General features: G+C 36.5%; 2 protein-coding genes across 2 annotated transcripts in view; both read right to left on the bottom strand.

The window, feature by feature from the left end:
• The window catches only part of psmc5 (proteasome 26S subunit, ATPase 5), a 168,693-nt gene that overhangs the window by 45,936 nt on the left and 101,445 nt on the right, over positions 1-21,312 (bottom strand). The gene's annotated exons all lie outside the window — the stretch shown is intronic.
• On the bottom strand, positions 20,931-21,266 carry rprml (reprimo-like). The gene has a single exon (XM_069185550.1). The coding sequence runs from the start codon at positions 21,264-21,266 to the stop codon at positions 20,931-20,933; it is 336 nt and encodes a 111-aa protein (XP_069041651.1).

Raw genomic sequence — 21,312 nt, 5'->3', positions numbered from 1 at the left:
AAATAATCGCTGTTACGCATCACACTTCCCTACTGTGTATAAAGTGCTTTGTGATCCATTGGGATGGAAAGTACTATGCAAATGCAATGAACCATTGCTTATTATTAATTTATCATTAGGACCTAAAGGAAGTTACTGACAGCATGCCATAGATTAAGAAAAAACAAAGTTCTGTATACAGTTAAAGTATTAGCATACAGAAAAGCTGCAAAAGTGTTACAAGCATTAGAACCACTTAAGATAAACAAATCCCCTGGGATTAATAATGTTCTAGCAGCTGAATTTAAGGAAACAAGTACTCTTATAGAGCCCATTAACCTCTTGCAGTTCATTGAACAAGCAACAGTAGTTATGTATACACAGAATGGTAAAATATATTTTGATTTCTGAAAGCTTTTGAAAAATGATTAAATTCTTACATAGCTGATGGTGGATGCTTACAATAATTCTGTTCAGATTTTAGAGTACAAATCTGAAAGTACAGATTAGGGGTGAATGTTCAGATTGGGTGATGTGATCAGCTGAGTGCCACAAAGTGCTCTTCATAATTTAGATCAATTATCTAGATTGTGGTAGTTGAAGTAGCCAGATTTGCAAATGGTACTGAGAACAGAGGAACTGACCAACACTGCAGGGCCTGCTGTGGACTGTGGACTGTGAATACAGGACTTGGAAAACACCTTGGCAGATTCCATTTAATGTGGAGAGATGGAGAGGATTCCTTGTACTGTAAGCTAAATATACAGTAAAATCAGGAAAACCAGGCTTGCAGAGATTAATGTTAATTAATGTTGAGACGTAATTTTTATCTTTTTTCAAATGTAGGTAAGAAAAGCAACAAAAAAACAACAAAATCACACCATTAGGGTATATATTTAGAAGAGTAGAATTTTAGTCAAGGAATCAAGACACTGACTAAAGCGCTATGTTAAAATTATTGATGCACTAGAATGACTTCATGTAAAATACAGAATAATTTTCTGTCTAGCCCTTAACCTCAAACATTTGCTAATAAGTTCTTTGATACCAATTCCCCCCAGAAACTGCTGCTTTTACAGTAAGTCTCTACCAGTTTCTCAACACAGCAAACTTTCTGTGTTGTAACAGAGCTTGGAAATTTCTAGAGCTATAACTTGAAATTTCTTGAATTTTACAATAGATTGTTGTAGTGAGCCCTTTGGCTGTAGTGTGTTATCTTCATAGAATTTATTTTTTAAAATGTTTTTTACTTAAGTAAACAGCACGTTCACTGTGTCATTGCAATCGCCACATGTAGTAAAAATGACATCTCCCAAAAAGGAAGATGCAATGCAATAAAGCAAAGAAAAGGTTAGTATATGTAGTTAAAAACATCTAATTTCAATTAAGAAATGCTTGGTTAAAACTGCACAATGCTCGTATGACCTCCTTCAGAATATTCTGTACAATTTATTAAAATTTGTACAGAATATTCTGTCCATCAATTAAAAAAAAAATAGAGCAACAAGTTACATTCTCAGATTTAAAGAAATCTTTAGGTTAAAAAATGAATTTGAAAGGAGAAGACGAGGGGACCTGATTCAAGTATTCAAGTTCCTTAAAGACACTGACGAAGTCAGCTTGACAGATTTCTTCAGAATAAACTTTACAAACATTAACAAAAGGACACAAGCGAAAGTGCTTTTAAAATTGAAAAGAGGAGGCCCATTTTATACAAAGGATCATGGGAAAGTCAAACTAGCTGCATGGTTATGTTTTGAAGGCAATAGAATAGATTCTTTAAAGAAATATCTGAATTAGACTGTCAGATCAATTAGCTCTTAACTACAAAATAGGGATAGATGGGGTGAAAGGCCTGCTCTTGTTTTGTTCCGATTTTCCTCCTCTTGTTATTTTCGTTGCTGATTGAGAGAGCATTGCTGCTGATTGAAAGTAGATGTTTGTGTCTACCAAGTCAATCTTCCTATCTAAGGGTACCAGAAACGTATCAGTACTTACCATTATTTTTTAAACAGAAAAGGGGCTTGTCAATTCTTCATATGGGAAAACTAAGATGTTCTAAACAGTTAACCCTCAACTTTTCATCTGGTGTCAAGGAAACAAATCCTTCCTAACAAAAACTCTTTTCCTTTTTAGGGGTGTTGAAAGCAATTTTACTAAGCATCAGTAAATTGTGGTTGCTAAGTAACTGACAGAAGCAACATGTTTTCCTGTTATATTTTTATTTTATCAAAGCATTATCCTACAGTACATTTTTAAATTAAAAATATTGATAATATAACCAGTACAGCTGGTGCATGAAAAATATTTTAATTGAAAAAGAACGCATTGAAATGTACAGTACTTGTACAAGGGGACATGATGAATCGGCTCCTCAATTTAACAAAAAAAACAATAGATTGCATGTGTCAGGGTCTGGTCCGTTAATACTGAGGTGCAGTAAAACGTAGTAGGTGGATTCGCTCCCATACTGTACATATCCCACAAGTCCACCGTGTCCAGCCCCAGCTACTAGTGTCCTGCTGATCTCAATCGCTCGCCTGGATTTATCTCATTACAGAGTAAGCTTTTATTATGTCTTACAGTCATTCTGTAAGCATTTGCTGAATTTTATTTAGTACAGCGTATTTTCAGCACTGCTTAAAATGCGATTGTACAGTAAGAGCTGTTTGTTCTGATGTATTTGACATACCGTATTTATTCTCTGCTTATTTTCTTTTCTTTCCCTTTCTTTCTGGTGACCACTGCATGCACAAACAAAAGGCAGATTTTTTCATGGGTTTAAAAAAAGAGTTTGAGGGGGAAAAGCAGTTAACTAACTCAGCACTTTTGTTTTCAAGGGATCGTGATTTGTTCTTTTGTTATATATTGAAGGAGCTTTTGCAAAAGCTACTTTGTTTTCTATTTCAATGCAGTAGGCTTAGCAGAATTATTGAATCTCATGAGCTAAGATTTACTCAACAGAGCTTCAGGGCAGCTTGTTTTGCAAAGCAAATAAAAAGGATCTTAATAGCTAGTCGTCTGTCTCTAATCAACCCTAGTGCAATAAGAAAGAATTGGTGAGTAATGCTACATCTCCCACAGAGTTGGCACAGAACCTGGATGGCAGGGTAGCAAACCTTACATTTCTCTTTTCTGAATTTTGAAACAGGCAAAAGAGACTAGCTCAAGGCAAAGGCAGCCCAGGGAATTGAAACGGCAGTCGGAAATGAATGCTTCACAAATTCCAATCTGCATTCACATGCAACTGAGTCTCTGTGGAGTACTGCTGCCTCTGCTGGTTAGCTTCCATAAACAGGAAATTACTACATCTGATGGAGTAAGAAATAATTTGGTTGATATTGCTCCTGTTGCACCTTGAATTTCAACAGCAAATAAAATACACAGGTCTTTAAAGCATAAAACTCTATAGGATGTCCACTGCAGAATATATATGATATAGTGTACAGTATATACTGTACATAGTAGTCATGAAACCTTGAAGAAAAACAGGTTTCAGCTCAAATTTTATGTGGTTATTAAACGGGAGCCCAAGTCTTCACTTAATAAAAAAAACGCCATGCAGAGTGAAGTAATATCATCATGGTTGGGGATCTCCAGTAGCTGCTCTCTGTCTGCATGTACACTAGTCACAGCTGAGGTCTCTGTATGCTGCACAATACAGACTTTCAGAGATGCACTAAGAGCTACTCATCAGCTGCTGTGTTTGATTCACTTCCTGCTTATACTTAAGACCTATTGTTTCAGAGCCAGACATCTGGGTGAAAAGAGGTGGGTACTGACATATTTGGAAGGGACTTGTTTGTGCCTTAAATTCTCTCCAGGTCACTTCAGGGCAAGAGCAGGTTAAGCATTTTCAGACAGTCTGGTGAAGAGACTTTCATGAATGTCCAGGCCCCCTGGGTTATTTTCTCAGGCCTTAGGCAACATAGAAAGATGGCACTGTGAGAACCTAAATTCTGTCTGTTCAGTGGGTAGGAAAGACCATCGATTGCACAGTACCTTTTATCACTATTAAAACAATAAACATTTTAATGCATGAGCCCCCTGCCAAAATTTGGTGATTGTAAGAAATTAGTGTTAAGATGGGTATTTTCCTAGTTTTTGTTACAATAAATACAATAAACTAGTTTTGTATAACTTAATGCTCAGTATAACTGAGTATAAATACATTATAACTTAATCCTGCAATACTTGTGTTTTATTTTTAGAATAGACAACTTTGGCCATGAGGTAAGAATGCCATTTCTGCTCGTTGAGGCATATCTTACCCCAAGCTTATTGATCCCATATTTGCACATAGTTTGTAAATGTCTCTTCCATCTTAACAAAACAAAATACTTTTTAAGCCACTTGTTATGAGACCCAATTTTGTGAAAGAATGGAAAAGTCTCCCTTTTTCCTGAAACTACCTACATTTGAATTTCCGTCTGTGGTTCTGAATCCTTTGCATTACCATGACTGGGCTTGATTAGGTAAACTTTTTAATGAGCTCCCTGGCAACTGAGTAGTATAATCAGAGTGTCAGTTGCTTGGCTAACGAAGCCTGAGCTCTTACAGGATCGCATACAGTATGTCTTCCTGTCTTGGGACTTGATGATACAGGGAAGATTCTGACTCAGTAGACTGAGTATCATTTCAGTGTCTCCTAACAAATGTTTAATAAACATTGTTTCTACTGGCATAATCAAAACAATCTATTTTGGGAGGCAGAGATTAATGCAAAAAACAGCAGAATTCAGAGTAAATTGGAATTACCTGTCAAAGTATGACTGTTACGTCCAGCAATAGTTGCTTTCTGTGGTGTGCAGCAAAAAACATAAAATGAAATGATAAGAAGTATCTGAATCCTTAATATCTACAACATGTGCCGTGAGTTGACATATTTTTCATCTAGCTATGAAACAAAGCCTTTCAGTTAACATTTTTGTTTTTTTTTAACTCAAGTTGAAATCGAAGTGTGATTTGATTGATTTGGACCGCATGCATGTCTAAAAGATTCAGTGTATGCAGATGTAAAAGGCCTAAGTACTTCTGACCAAATGGGACCTGTCGGGCTATAATAAGCCTCTGTCAGGTCTTTAGTAACTTTTAGTGGAGAGCCACAAACTATGGTGGTTTCACATCTCTGGGAGAAAGTGTTATTTCAAGGCATAGTTGCGGCAGGCTAATAGCCTCAGGATCACAGTGCAAGTAAAATCCACAGAGATTAGGTGGCTATGCCAGTAGGCTTATTCCTTTTATTTGTAACTCAGCACTGCCATTCAACAGCAACTACCTGCTGTGCAGTAATCAGTCATTAATCAGACATCTGTAATACTGTACATGCTATAGCATTTTTCTCTTCCGAGCAGCATTGAACAGAACAAGCAAGGTGGGTTTAAAGCAGAGCTACAAACAGGCATGAGAATCCAATTATCAGAAGAGCAAATCACTACAGCTCTGAATATTTATCTAATTACTCAGAGTAATGTTACACTATAGGCTGAATATAATAGACATAAACCTCATAACCAAAGGTAACAATGTTTTGCAGGAAATAAATTTATCATTTGCCTACTATAATTGGTTACTTAGATGGTTTTAAGGCAAGAAAATAGTGCAACCCGTAAAGGACAGGGATATAGTACGCCACATAAGAAAAAAAATATTAAGATTCACAGAGTCTAAAGTAGCACTTGGGTTCAGTAAAACACAGAGATCCTGAGCCTGAACCCATTAAGACATCTTAAAACAACCTTGACAGGGCCAAAATAGTGCTATGAAGCAATATTAAACCAGAAAGAAGAGGCTCAATAAGACGGGCGAAATATGTTGACCGGCAGATGTAAATGAATCTCTGTTGTATAGCAATTGTTTCTGAGCCTGCAGAGGTGCAGATAGTTACTCACTTTATAAAGATATGCTGCCTTTAAAGAATTCAATTACTCCATATAAGGGGGGTATGGGAGACATGTTTTTTTTTTCCAGACACTGCAAGAGGTGTGTTAAAGAACTTAAACTCTTACACCCGGAAGCTCAGACATGAGTTCATTAGAGAACGTGGTTACATTCTTTAAATAACGAGAAGCTGTTAATTGTTCAGAATTGGACGTACAATGAGGAATCAGAACATGTGACAGTGGCATACCTCTGGTGTTAACTAAATTGTAAATATGGCCCCTATTGTTAGTGGGGTGTATTGAGTAGCTGGGAGAGGGCAGAACAGACAACAGGTGTATGCTGTTACTACACTGCAGTGATGTGACTCAATATGTATCTTAAAATAATCCATAATTAGACTCCCGTGGAAATCCATGCAAAGTACAGATAGTAGATCAACAAATGCAGATATAAAGGAGTAGACTTTTTATGTAAGCAAAGCGAGATAAATAGAGTCTTATTTTCCATTTCATCCTAATTATATGATGGAGGCAACATATTCTCCTTCAGTTTTTGACTTAAAAATAGTATTATGCAAATATGGTATTCAGATTTTTAAAAATGTGTAGATAAATATGTAATTATTAAATTTTAATGTATTTAAAACAAACATATGGTCATTATATTCACCTGGAATTTGAAGAAAAATGAAATGAAAATAAAGAGTTGCAAATGTACATGTTCTTGATTAGAATGTCTAGCTCACCATAAATCTTTGATTGCAAAGAACTGTGCAATCGTTTGATTTCAAATTGTACAAAAATCCAGAACTTCATTATCAAAACTGTGAAGGGGGGGGTTGGCAGAATAAAATAACTCCTGCACTTGGTCAGCAGATTAGAGGGAGGGCACTACAATGCAAAACAGCCCGGTTCACCGGAGACGCCTTTGTAGGAAGTGGGATTACATTTGGTTTGATACGATACATGTCTCAAGTTTGAAATGATAATGAGAACATTTGTCAAATTGACGTGGGCCTCCCACGCTCACACAGAGCACAGCCTGGCTTCAGAAACAACATGAAGTTCTTGATTAGATTCCGTCTCCAACAGGAGGAATAAAGTCTGTCTTGGTTGCCAGGGGGAATCTGTGGATGATTGCCTACATTTTTGCTTCCTATTTCCTTCTCCCCTTCAAGGTGACATTCTCTCCAGCACGTTTGGAAGTACTGTATGGGTGATGAGTGTAATGGGGGCTCTACTTTTTCCCCCTCTTATAATGGCAAGTCAATAAATTACACAGAATAATGTATTCAGATTCGTCCGCAATGTGGTAAATGGCTTATTTGAAAGATTATGCCTTCATAACTTCAGGGTAAAAACAATCCCTGCTTATTGGAGCATTGGAGAGCAACTGCTACTGTATAGTGAGGCTATGGCTAAAACAACGCATATTGTTCATAGATTAAGGTGGAAAGCGTATTGAAATCCATCAACTAATCATTGCTGTGCATGGAAGAGTTCCCAGATTATCATTAGAAATTAAGGCTGATGCATTCAATCATGGTCCTGAACCATTCAAGATCTGCTTTGAGTAAGTGAGTAAGAAAATGGAAAAGGGAGCATGAAAATTGTTATACTAAAAGGTTTTTCAGCGTTTTAGAAGTAAATAAAAGGTTAAATGGGCCATGCAATGGAGACCCCATGAATGTGAACTGGTTGAAAAGTCAGACAATGGATAGATGAATGCTTAACAAGAGGTGCCCATTATGTTTAGAACTGCTTACAGAAATCGATGGTAACCTGACTGCCTGGCTCAACATACTGTAAATCGGGTCCTAGGAGCTTATCCTGGCATAACATTAGAAGAGGATAACACATAATGTCATGCTGTTTGTGTGACAATGGCTTTCTGGTGATACCAGATTGATGTCCTCAGAACCATGTCCTGTTGAGCACACGTGGGAGGAGCTTAAATGACGTGTGGCATCTGCGGATCAGAAATGTACAGTACATGCTTATGCAACCTTTACGAGAGGAACAGGACTGAGAAAACATCTGCAAATTGGTGCCATAAAAACACCTTTTAGGACGTTTTGATCTAACTTTCCTTCCCCATTGGAAAACAAGGCAATCTTTGTTTGACAGGGGCAAACAGTAGATGACCAGCTCCCCTTATGCTTATAATGTTTCCCTTAAACATGAAATTCTCTTCAGAACATGTACTGTAGATGTACTTGTGTAGAGTAAAAGTAGAAAGATGCCTTGGATGAGAATTTATAGCTTAAACTGCTTGTACTAGTGGCTACGCTGGCATTAACCTTTGACATGGTAGACCCCTGTTGTTCAACCCTGTTGATTTCAAATGTTAATCAGCATAACGACTTTAACTACGTTACTGTATATCATGTCTGTTCATGTCACCTGGTATATTGATTGTCAAACTTCACTAATCTGACATTTCTTCTCATTTATTCTAGAAAGAGGTGGCTGAAATTTTAAATGTGTTAGGACAAAATGTGACACCAAACTCTAAGTAATTTCATGCTTTAAAGACCTGAATTGGATAATAAGTATATGGTCTCAAACTATGTTATTTGAAGTTGAGGGAGTGGGGTGTTAAAGACAATGCTCTCCCAGAAACATCTGATTGGTAAAGATTGACTGACTGAGGAGTAGAATACATTTGGATCTTCTCCCAGGTGTAAGGTTTAGTTGGACTCGGGTATTGGAAAAAAATAACATAAGCACTTCCAAGGATTGCAGGTTTGGTGTGATGCCAATGAGAAAAAATATACCCTCCAATTGGTAGTACTTTTCCTGTCTCTGTGGAGATACAAAAAGAGGAGCAAGTAGCACATATGAATATTCACTCTCCCTTTACTGTAGAAGACTTCTTACTGTTAGTCAAAATATAACAAAACAAGCGGTGATTCAACATTTGGTAAGTATAATACAAAAAATTAAAATGTTGCTAAAATGTGCCACAGCACTCAACATTTCAAAACTGTGATCAACTAGATGGTCATTTTGGTTGCCAGCTACTGTTTGTCACCAAGGGCATCTCTTTGCATTGCTCTGAATTAATGTACATGCTGAATCACAATAACTAGAACAGAGGTAACCTCTGCTTGTACACAAATAAAATAAAGTAAATCGATGATAGCAGGTCATTAACAAGGCCTAGAGAAATCCATTGGGACATTTCGGAAGAAACCAATAGGTCATCTATAGGTTATACTCATTAGGGGTTTTTACATTTTATTTGGGGGTTGATGTTGTTTTAAAGAAAGGACAATTTTGTTGAATTTAATGTAAGATAGCCATAAAAGCAACATGAAATAGAAATTTGTTGGAGTATCCTTTTTTATCAATCTGTCCGTCACAGAGAAAATGACTGTGGCTCTGACAAACGCCCTCTCACAGTGCTGCTCTCAGAAACAATGGTGGTGTTTGTTTTTTATAAGATCCTGCATAAGCCTGTATGAGATTGTGAACCAAGCCTGACTGCCTCCTTGCTTGATCTAGTGTTCCCTTCTGAAAGAATGAGAATTATTAAAGAGCTAAGCCCCTGTAGGTGCTCTAAAGCAGATGCCAGCAATTGCTTGTCATCTCTGGTGGCTTTGAAAGGCTAGCCAAAGTGGTGTTTTTTGTTTAAACAAGTAGAATTGAGAGAAGTGGCTGCATACTGGAGACAGGCATTCAATATACATGCCATCCCAAGTGTGGGTGTTGAGATTATAGCATTTGCTCTGCGTGAAAGTATCCTTCCTTTTTTTTTCATTTTCCAAGAAGTGTTTTCAAAGTTTAAGGCACAGCAGCATGTTTGGTAGCGCCTGCTCATACTGTACATGCAAGATTGTCCTGTGTTAAAATGTAAACTGTTTAGACTATCACATCCCTTCCCTATTGATGCTCTCTGTTCAGACATACAGCTCTCAATACATTGAGGGCAGAGTCACAAAAAATTGTCCCCCAGAGTGTCTTTAAATGCATCTCATGAACGACAACCCATGCAAATATTTATTGAACACGAAGATTTTTACAATGCATTATTGACCTTTGAACATAAGAAAGGTTACAAATGAGAGGAGCCCCTTCAACTCATCAAGCTCATTTGATTGCTGACACCTAATTAACCCAAGCAGCTCATGCAGCTCTTCCTTAGGAGAATCTATAATAGCGGCTTCAATAACATGGCTGGATGGTTAAGAACCATATCATTGGTGGGGTCTGAAAGCTGCTGGACAGGTCAAAGAAGCACACTGGAAGAAAAAAATAATCAAACAAATAGAAAACATATCTCTCTAATAAAACTCCTTGTAGCTCCGTGTGTCAGTACTCTTAACAAGAGCCGAGGCCAGAGGTCTAGAAAAATGCACGATAACCAGAAGACGGCACAGAAACTTTTTTTATTTGCCTTTTTTGCTGCCAAAGCAACACTAAAACAAAAAGCAATCGCTGTCATACGGATCCCTTAAATACAAAAAAAGCCTGAATACCCCCACCTGCAAATGTGCATTTCTAAGCCTTTAATCAATTAACCAATAATGAAATCACTTAGTCCTGGTTGGGCCATAAAGTATAGTGGCCTCTAGTGGCTCTAACTGTAAGCCGTTCTTAAAATGCCCTTCCCATACCCCTCCTGGCTATTCATTGGGTAGACTGTTAGTTAACAAATGAATATTAAATTAATCAAATTATGAATGAATGCTGTTGACTGGTGAGAACTGATTATCTACTGTGTGAGTTCCCTTCCTCAACCATCAGCGTGTTTTACAGTATTTCTACAAGATAGAATTTCCCATCCGTGCTGGATCGAAGACTTTTAAACATATTTAACACAACACAACATAAACGATCCATTTGAGCTGTAAATTAGCTTCTTTTTATAAATATTATTGAACAAATGAAACCAAACCTTACAAACAAATATGATACCTGAAAACATTTTAGTCACATAAAACCTTGACTAAGGAAATCCTTTCACAGTCCCTAGGGTGTAGTCTTACTGAAATGCAAAACTGAAGCTGTATGAACCATGGATACAAGAAAGAGAAGACAATTTTATATCATTCTTCTGTGTAAATTCAAAGCCAAGTCTATAATGGATTAGACTGATGTAATGCAATGAAAAGTTAATAGTCAACATCCGGTCTACTGCGAGTTTAGATGTTTGTTTGTGGGGATGACACAGCAAATTTAACTTTTTCAGCTATTCCCCTCCCCAGGCAATCAAGGAAAAGCAAAACTTTAACTTCAGGATTATCATGGGGTGACAATATAAAACCATCTGCGGTAGTGTTGTTGCAGGCAGTGTTAGGAGATGGACACAGCATCATAAAAATGAGAAACAATCACCATCTGTCATAACCTCACATCATCCTTTGTCACAAATCTCAGTTTGTAGACAAGGTACTGACTCAGTGTAACTTCTCTGGCTCTTTGAATTCATTAAGCTGCGGAAATGACTCAGGTTTAGAGAAAGTTTGCTAAGATACACTACCAAACAGATTCACACCTTAAGAAGGCTCCACAGCCGAAACGTTGTGTTTTCTTTCTTCTTTTTTTCAGCATGGAATATACCTATTACTTGTTCCTTAACATAAATCATATTCACATTGTACCAGGCCAAAACCGTTACCTTCTAGTTTTAGGAAATGTATGCTTTGGTTTAGTTTTTCAGCAGACAATGCAAAATAAAAATGCTTTTGTTACATTTTCTCACATGGGCAATTCAGCAATTAAAAGAAAAGGAATCGATAAGTAGATTTAATTCTTTCAGGGATTAAGGCTTTCCCTGGGGAAAAGACAGTGCTGAGATGTTTGATTTGGATGTACAACTGACCTTTTACGCTATATGAAAGTGAGTTAAAGTTTATTTTAACAAATTAATCCCTCAGTTCTGCATTTCAATAATGAGAACCCATCAAATCTAAACTGACAGCACAGCTCATTAGTTGTTCTTGCTAAAATAGCAACAGCCCAGATAAAAGCAAAGATTTTCCATTCCCTTTTATTTTAAAATACATTTAATTAACATGTTTTTTTTTCCATTGGATCCTTTACTTGTTAACCAGTCTGAATTCCATTTTGTCCCATCCCATTTACTGTACTGATGCTCCTGTAATTACGCAAAACCAGCACCAGTCCTATCCCATGTGATTATTAATTGATGTTCACTGAAAGAAAAAAAACAAACTAAAAGCTATTTGCTACAAAAGATGATAAATGGCGTTGTTTGCATCAGAGATGTCAAATTCTATATATTTTGTTATTAATAGTTATTTGTTTAACAAGTACCCTAATCCATTGTGCCTTACAATATATACAAATACTATACATGGTACAGGAACATAACTACAGCATCAAAAACTTTAATAAATAAAAGACAGTTAATAATATACCCTAGATATATTAGACAAGGTATTCATAATGATCCACTATTATTATACACAGACAGGTGCCATTCAACTGTGTGTCTTGTCAAAGTAATTATGTACACCTGAGCTGAACTTTGAACTTTTGGATTTTTCTTGGCTGTTTTTGCTAATATTTAACATCTTTCACCCACGTGTTCTGTTTGACTGGTGAAGTTCTTCATTAAAATATTCAGTTAAAAACAATTGTGCTCATGGTTTGTAATTCAACAGAATAGGACAGTATTTAAAGGGGCTCAGGGCTACATAGTGGCATAGTGGTTAGCATTGCTGCGTCGCAGGGCTGGGGCCTTGGGCAGGATTCTGGACTGGTGGTGCTATCTAGGTGGAGTTCAGACTTCCTCCAGGTGCTTCCGTTTCCTCCCACAGTCCAAGGACACGCTGGATTCAGGGAAAATTAGCCCTTGTGCGCGAGTGTGTGTGCCCTGTGATGGACTGGTGTCTCGTCCAGGGTGTACCCTGGCTCGCGCCCATTGCTTGTCAAGACAGACTCCAGCACCACCGCAAGAGGATATAAAATGGATGGATGGAAGCAAATGGGTACATTTGGAAAGCAGTGTATAAACAGTAGGTATGGCATTTCCTTTTACTATACTGTAGTCACATTATTGAATATGGCAAATGTCATTGTAAAATCCATGACATTTCATTTCAGCTATTATTGTTTCACAGGAAATTGATATTATACAGCTGTTTTAATATGGTATAATTTTAAACAATTTTAAAATTGAAACATGAAGTGGAAAAATTGTTAAAATGATTTTCAAGTTTTCTTTAAAGAAGTAATACAGAAAGGATCAAATTCTGTCCCACCTCATGCCGAGTGCTTCTCAGATACTCTTTGTGTTGCCACAACACCTGCAGTACCAGGAATAAGTGGCTTTCAGATAATGGATGGGTGGTGAATTCATTCGTTGTATGCCAGGCTAGAGTAAATAAATTACTACAGTGGATTTGTGTGTTTAAACTAATTGTTTTTATTTGCATTTTCATTAAGTTTCTAAGCACTCTATCTTTAAGTCCAGTCTTAAGCCATACTAGTTTCTAATTTATTGGTAGTAATTTTAATAAAAAGATGCTAGAGTTTTGTGTAGATAAGAAAGAGCAGTAAATGGCTCTGTTCATTGAATCTGAAAAGTACAGTACATGGTTATTTTGTCCGCAACAATTTTAAACCTCACTAATTAACAACTCCTTTCACAGAGACTTTTCCAGCCCTACTATCTCAAATCGATCCATTAATGAGCTTGCCTGTTGTTTTTTTTCTTCACACTCTCACACTCTTTACTGCACCTGCTTCAAGAAAAGAAACTAACAAAATTTATTCAAAGCTGTGTTGTTTCTGCTGGTGTTACTCTCTCAATAAAGAATGTGCCTACGAATGCCACAATAATGTCATTGCTGTCAAAGACTGTTTCTTGTGCCCAGGGGATCTTATACTGTATCTGTATTAATTATTACAGATTTATTTAGTTCAGTTTTGGCCTCCATTAAAGCACTGCAGCTTAATATTTGCTCTTATAAAAGGTAATCACTTGTTCTTGGTTGAAAAGAAATGTTCCTTGCACCCGACTTTAAAATACTCATAGGATTTTAAGATGAAAGAGTAAAAGTCACATCTTTGATGCCATTTTCCATAAGGTTTTGCTACTGACATCCACGAAAGTAAGAAAGCCAGCAAAAATGAGAGGTCATTTTGGCACAGCAAGTACAGTAGCTCGATGGTTTGAAAATCTAATGAATCTCTTCCAAAGCATCCAAAATAAATCACATTGATGAACTGGTAGTCAGTTGTCAGACACCTACACCTTTTTCACATAAATGCCTGCTACTCTTTATCTTAAATCTCCTCACATTTTCTCTGTGTCTTCTGATGCTAGAGTTTATGAGAAGTGAGATGTACCATAATTGTCCAGATTGATTTTTTTGTTCCCTCTGAGATTTTTAATCAGTTCAATCAAATCTTCCTGGAGTTTTCTTTAGTTGGGGAGACCCAGAGGTGGACTACTTTTCAGTGGGCAGGATCATTATGCTTCTGGGCACTTGCGGGCAGCTCAGACCATGTGATACTTGAAGTTCAGTATGGGAAAACAAGGCACTGACTCTGGGAGAAGTAGCAGACTCAAGGGGAAAAAGAAAAGCATATTTTGGGAGTCCAGGGCTGGATGAACACTGGTTATATGGCAGATGACAGTGAGGTCACAATGGTGGGGTATAGGCACAAGAACAAGACAATTGGAATAAGATAAGAAGGCACAAGATAAACTGCTCAAGCAGTTGTTGTAACAGTGGTACTGTAGTTCTGGCTTTGAAAGCAAAGAGGAGATGTGCTAGAACATGGCCTTACTCCTCACTCCACAACGAGGTGCTAAGTCAGGTACTGTATGAACAGCAGTCAGAAAACTGAGGCGTCTGTTACTCTGAAACTTTCAATCTCCAAATTTCTAAAAAAAAAAACAGCACTAACTCTGGAGCCCCTTTTTGTTTTGTTTTTTATTTTCCTTAAAGAACTGAATGAAGAAAAAAAGATTTAACCATGAGCTTGGCATTGATGATTTAGACACTACATTTAATTGTGTACTGTAGTTATAAAAATACAATTACAGAAATCACAGCAATAGTGACCAAATTTAAATGAAAACATATCTTATCATGTGAAAGGCTGAATGTAGGATTCTTCAAATGGGAGTATACACTACTGTATGCGTGTTTGTGTTTTATTTAATCATGTCATTGAAACCTCCTACTATCATTTGCTTGACATGCATGAAATACCAAAACCCACACTTAACAATTAAAAGGTTGTCAGATTATGACAAGTGTGAGCCAGCACTCTATTTGTTCTCCTTTAATCCTGTCCAATACTCAATGAAAAGAGTGCTTGCCACGTGAAATTCTTTCCGAGGTTTGAACATGCAGAAGAAACACAATGTATTCTCATGCCAATACCAGGTTAAATCTCTGTCTTTATACCCAAATAAGTTTTTAGAATGATGTGCAAGATCATTTTTTTTACATCAAACCATTTTTAATCAATTGGCTCGAATAAGCTCCAAATACCAAACCATGTTCATGTGCACCAGTGTACAATGACACAAAATAAAACATTGTCAGATTCAGCTGGAGCAAAAATCAGAAGACAGTGTTACTCCAGGACCCTGTCATTTATTTCAACTTTATTCTGCATCCAATCCTAAACATTTAATCAATACTTAGGATAAAGGAAATTCTCACAATTAAATGATTTACAGTACTGTATATACAATACTGTATAGATTAAAGGCTGTACATGCATATAGATTATAGATAACCATCCTCAGTCAATTAAGTAATCTATAAAATAGAAATGAACTGTAAAACAGACACTAAAAATAGCAACAGACTATTGGAGGAAGTACAACACTCATTGCAATGTGTTATAACATCCCTGCTGATTCACTTCTAGATCCAATTCAATTTCTAGGAGCTCTCTTAGTTTTGTGGTTATGTGATACCAGTGACGTACAGTATGTAGAGTGTCCATTAATGAGAAACAGATATTTATTCCACTATTAATGGAGGTGGATACTAACCCAGGTGTGCACAGCCATGCAACTAGTGTTGACTACACCATACCCAGGAGAAATACGTAATATATATAAATCATTGAAATTTCCCAGCAGTTATTAAGGATATTAATACAAATAAAAAGGTTATTTCACCTAGCACCTGGATTTATTTGGGGAAAAGCATATCCTTTTTGTAGGTTTATTATAGCAGAGGAAGGTAATTTGAGTCTTGTTTTTTTTGTTATGATACTTTTCAGTCTTCATTTCTTTACATAACTTGCAGTTAGTAGATGTCATATATAAAAATAAAATAAGTACTGTTGAACAGCTCAGTCCTATAAATTGCAGCTCTCAGCCCACACAATAAGAAACAGCATGAACCTGCTTGTCGGCAACTTTTCTGTGTTTAATAGCTAAACAACATCATGGGTTATTAAGGGTTATTTCATGATCACTGCAATAGCACTCTTACTTAGAGAACGTATCACCAAGGGAATTTATTTTAATTTCAAGTCTCTCTGGATTTTACATGATATCTTATCTTTTCATCACCTCCAGCTATCAATCAAGCTCATTCTAGCTTTGTTTTAAATAAAAAAAAACACATTATCCAATAAATTAGCTCTATATGAAAGTTTTCAGAAATGCAAAAGCTTTCGACACTAATGCACCATAGGAAAGTGAGCTATAATAAGTGCAGATGGGCTACAATCAGACAGTCTCAGGGCACATTCTGGATGAAAATGTTTTTCTTCACTTTATTTAACTCCTTCAATATCATTAAACTGATATAAAAATTTAACAAACATAGGAACAGAACAAATGTTATTTAAGGAAACAGGTCAAAGAGGCTATAACTCTTCAGTGAAGGGTTTGATTCCAGAATGGAATGCCTTCTGTGTGAAGTTTACGTGTTCCTTCTATATTTGCATGGATTTTTCCGGGTGCTATAGTTTTCTCCATGCATGCCTTCATAAGGTAAGTTGTTCATGTGTGTTTGAGAGTACAGTATGTGTGTGCCCTTTGATGGGCCGGTCCTGGGTCTAGTCCTGTCTTGCACCCTGTGCTTCTAGGATAGAACAAGCATTCATGCCATCAAAGCTCTACTCTGCTGTCACATATCTAATCATCTCTGAATTCTTGTAAATCTCATTCTTTCCATCCAATTGCCTTACAGTTGGAGGTATTCCCCCAATATTTCTGTAAACAGAAACCTCAACTAGTATAGTATAACTAAAATCCAGATGTATTCCATATACTTTATGTATTGCATATGAGAATGAAACTTGGCCCTAGTACTGAGCCCTGTGGAACTCCACCCACCCATTCTCATGTTCATATAATACTCCTTTTACCATAACTATTACTGGAGCCTTTTGAAATTATCTACAGAATATGTTAAGCAGGTTTCCTACTATGGATTCCATGCTACACTAACCCCAGTAATACCACTGGCTACTATACAAATATTGTTCTAATTTTGTCACTAATGATGGACCTTAGTCCATTGCTATACAGCATATACTGTTCATGTTGAGCTGACTGGATTAGTGGATTCCCCCTTTTAAATTCTCCAGTTTTAAGTTCCTAATACTTTTCCTGGCTTGAAGGAATGTTCTACACCTACAGGCTGAAAGAACTGCATATATTTAGTGTTGAAGGTCAGTCCAATGCACGTCTTCAGAATCAACCAAAGCACACAAACAGAAACTACAAGGTAACGCATTTAAAACTGAGAACATGAGGCATTTCATTACAAATATACTGGTGGTGTCTTAAATAAGCTGCCTAGCTATATTGTTTAAGCTTCATGAAACAGCTCAATAAGTTTATTCGATCAATTTGGTCACAAACAAGTTGGACGGGCTAAATGACCTCTTCTTACCCTGAGGTCGGCAATCCATCTGCTTAAAAGCCCATCCAAGTAATTTTGGCTCTGCAGTCTGTATCTAATATATGTATTGGACTTTAGGGTAATGGCTTGTGCTTGCATTACAATTAGGGTTAGAGGCTGTCTTGGGACCTGAGACACTATCCACACCCCTCAAACATTTTAAGTGGATGAATGAACAGTAAAACCTGCTTTTTACACACACATGCCTCAAACATCTTTTCGTTTGTTAACCTATCATCATTCATTCAAACCCCCTACATTGTCATCTAACATTTCAAGCAGAGCTCACAGGCTTAGATGATTTCCTCATTGTCTTTAAGTTTGCAAACAATCTTTTTAATGTAAATTGATTTTATATCCTGTGATTTTGTAGACTGAGTATGTGTTCATATCACAAATTTTTCTAAATTATCTCAGCTTCAGAAAATAAAAAACTAGAAATAAAATAACTCCATGGTCTTCTTGTGGATTTTCTAAATAGAAGAATCTGTAGTATATCTTTAAACATTCTGCAGCATAAAATTTAAAATCTTATTGCTATATTTGCATGTGTTCACTCTAAAAAAAGTCTGATATTTGTATTACTGTATACAGTATATAGAAAGAGCAACACTAGAGACACGCTTACCACTGGATAGAAAAACTCATTCATCTAAATATACTGTAGCACTAATATTTGTTATTGGTCGGCAGTATATTTACATTTCTTTTGCAATAACAGTGGTCAGATTGAAATGATCACACTATATTTTGTTGGCACTAAAATGTTTAGTTATACCTCAACAGGCCTACTCATTTTGCTACTGTATGTAACATTCAAATAAGACTTTGGGGGCGGAATAGTTACTCTTTATCTTATTCGTGTTTTAAACATTGAGAATGGTTTGGAAAATGAATAAATAAAACTACCTTCTAGCCTTTAAGATGGCTTTTCCAAAGCTGAAGTTGAGGACAGGGTGTGTGCCAAACAGAACGGGAAAATAATGCTCACGTTTATTATATCATTAGCAGATACGGTATTCTTAAATTGAAATGTATATGCATTTTGTTGTTTTTAGCACACCTCTTCTCCCAATACCTTTGTTAGTCAAACAAAACTTTTTTTTTTCCTTCAGAGAACCCTTTTTTTTTACAGATTTAGCATATACTGCATGAATAGCTGGTATGTAAAATTTAAATGTCACAGTTATGAAAAATTGATTAAGTGAAAAAAACTCGAGAGTAAGATAATGTATATGTATTGATTTCTCATAATTTATTTATGATTCATACATTTCTAATGGAGGGTTTGCTCAACAGTTTTGTATATTGTATGTATGAACAAGTAAGCATTGTGTGAGCATTGTAAAAAAAGCCAAGTAAAATTAAAGGGCGCTAATTTATTTTATGAATCACATAAGGTAATCTTAATATTTTAATTAATCTTAATTTTGCCAGCCATCTACTAAACATACAGACAACATGTCAGTACAGTTTATCGGTGTACTGTATGTTTGACTACCATTTAGCACACTGGCCTTGATTCACAGCTTTAGATTAACCTCTAAAGATTTTATTAACCCTTAAGACATGCAATCAAGTTAAAAGAAGTCAACACAGAATGTTTAGAGAAGACAGTTTATTGTTCATTTCCATAAAATATACATTTATAAATGTTTTATGAAAAATCTGTTTTCCAACAAATCTTTGACTGACTGATTTTTATCGTTTTGGAAATATTTCTCCTTGGTTTTGCAATCACTGCGTTTGAAACCATGCAGACCTCTTTAAGGTTTTTCTGGTGTCATGATACAAGGGTGAAAATTCAAGTTACTGATTAATGAAAACAAGTTGTTTCGTTTTTCCTAAATCAGGATGGCTGTTTAGACGTCAACACGCTACCTTCAACCTCATTAACCTGAAGTTAATGTTCTGAGGTTGCATGTTCAATTGCTGCTTGTTTATTGACTTTTTTTTTCTTTTGCGACACAGTATTTTTTATACAGTATCAACAGCTTTTGCGGTTTTCATAACAAAGCGTGAATTCGGCAAAAAAACAGCCTAAACTATAACGTTTAGCATAACATGTTGTATGCCCATTCATCGCATCACCTGAAAAAAAAAGCGTATTAAAATAGTTTACGCTTGTAAATTATTTAATGCTAATGAGCTTTATTACTGTGTACTGTATAGCCTATCAATACTTTATTTTTGGAGCGTGATGAAAATGTTTTTCCAAACAGGGCAAGTATTAGGTAATGACCGATAATAATCCGTCATAACAAAATGTTTCTACAAAATGTTAACAAACACATTGTAAAGACGAGGTAATAAAGTCAGGGTTACCTTTTTTCAACATACAGTACTGTAGTAATTAATGACAAGTCAGTGAAAATGCCAACATTTTTACTTTTAAAAACGGTAACGTGTTATACAGATCATATAAGGTCCATTTTCGTACAAAAAGCATGCAGCATTTTGGAGTTTCATAAAAGTGCAAAAACAGTGGATCAATTTCATTAGTAACAATAAACAGGCACTAAGCATGCTTTTCTCGGAAAAACTTAAGTACAAAGTGTAAATCTTAGGTTAAAAATCCAATACACAACATCCAACATTGTGGACCTGGTAAACATGCACCTTTGTCCCCGCTACATTAATAGTTACAGTATTCCAGAGATACCTTTAAAACAAACCAAACAAGAACGAGGTAAAAACTCCATTCGACGTCTTCTGAAGGCATTGATTTGACACTGCGCGAAATGTTTGCTCGGTTTATGCGGTACTCATGCACAAAATTTGCATGCAATATCTTGTCCTCATTAAAACAAAATAACGAGAAAACGAAAATAAAAAGGTGTAAACATTTTTTCACCCGCCTCGGGCTAACAATCAAGGAAGAGAAAGCGGTTCGTTTCAAACCTAGATACCTAGAAAGCGTTTTTAAATGAGAAAAAAAAACTTTTTCAGTCACGTGAAAAAAAGTATTACAAAATAATACATTCATACTTCACCGACTTCGGATAACGGTTTCCGAGTGGACATTACATTATCAGCAGAGCAGCCACTTAAACATAGGACAGATTGTCTTTTGACATTCGTTTCGTACTTCGTGCCTTCTTGACGCTGAAACAATCTTGAGACTTTGCATATATCACACAGCATATGGACTACAAATTGTCCGTATGCATCATTCAGGACAATTGAAAAGGAGCCCATCTTGCGCCAGCTAGTTAAGGCCAATTATGACAGCTTCAACATCTTTGGACGGTCTCCGATCCTTCACTAGAAAGTTAATCATGCTTTCAGACTTTATCATGAGGTTGCAACCCAAGAAGAAGATGCCGAATACGACAGTCAAGGAGAGTACGCAGAGCACTGCTATTTGCACAACCCTCATGATAAAAAGACTTCGCTCATCGGGAACTACAACCTGCGAGCTCCCGTCGCTTGTGGTAACTGCAGTCCCATTGCAGCAATCCAGTACCGACCCAGCCAGGAACTGGGTTTTGTTGGCGAACATGCCATGCGCCGAGACAGAGTGATTGAAAAATGTTCCGTTCATCTTGCGCACTGATCAGAGAGAGTCGGCTCTAGACAGTCAAATGTAG

The sequence above is a fragment of the Lepisosteus oculatus genome, chromosome 28 (genome assembly GCF_040954835.1).
Source record: "Lepisosteus oculatus isolate fLepOcu1 chromosome 28, fLepOcu1.hap2, whole genome shotgun sequence".
In the NCBI taxonomy this organism is placed as follows: domain Eukaryota; kingdom Metazoa; phylum Chordata; class Actinopteri; order Semionotiformes; family Lepisosteidae; genus Lepisosteus; species Lepisosteus oculatus.
This window is presented reverse-complemented; position numbering and strand designations above follow the sequence as displayed.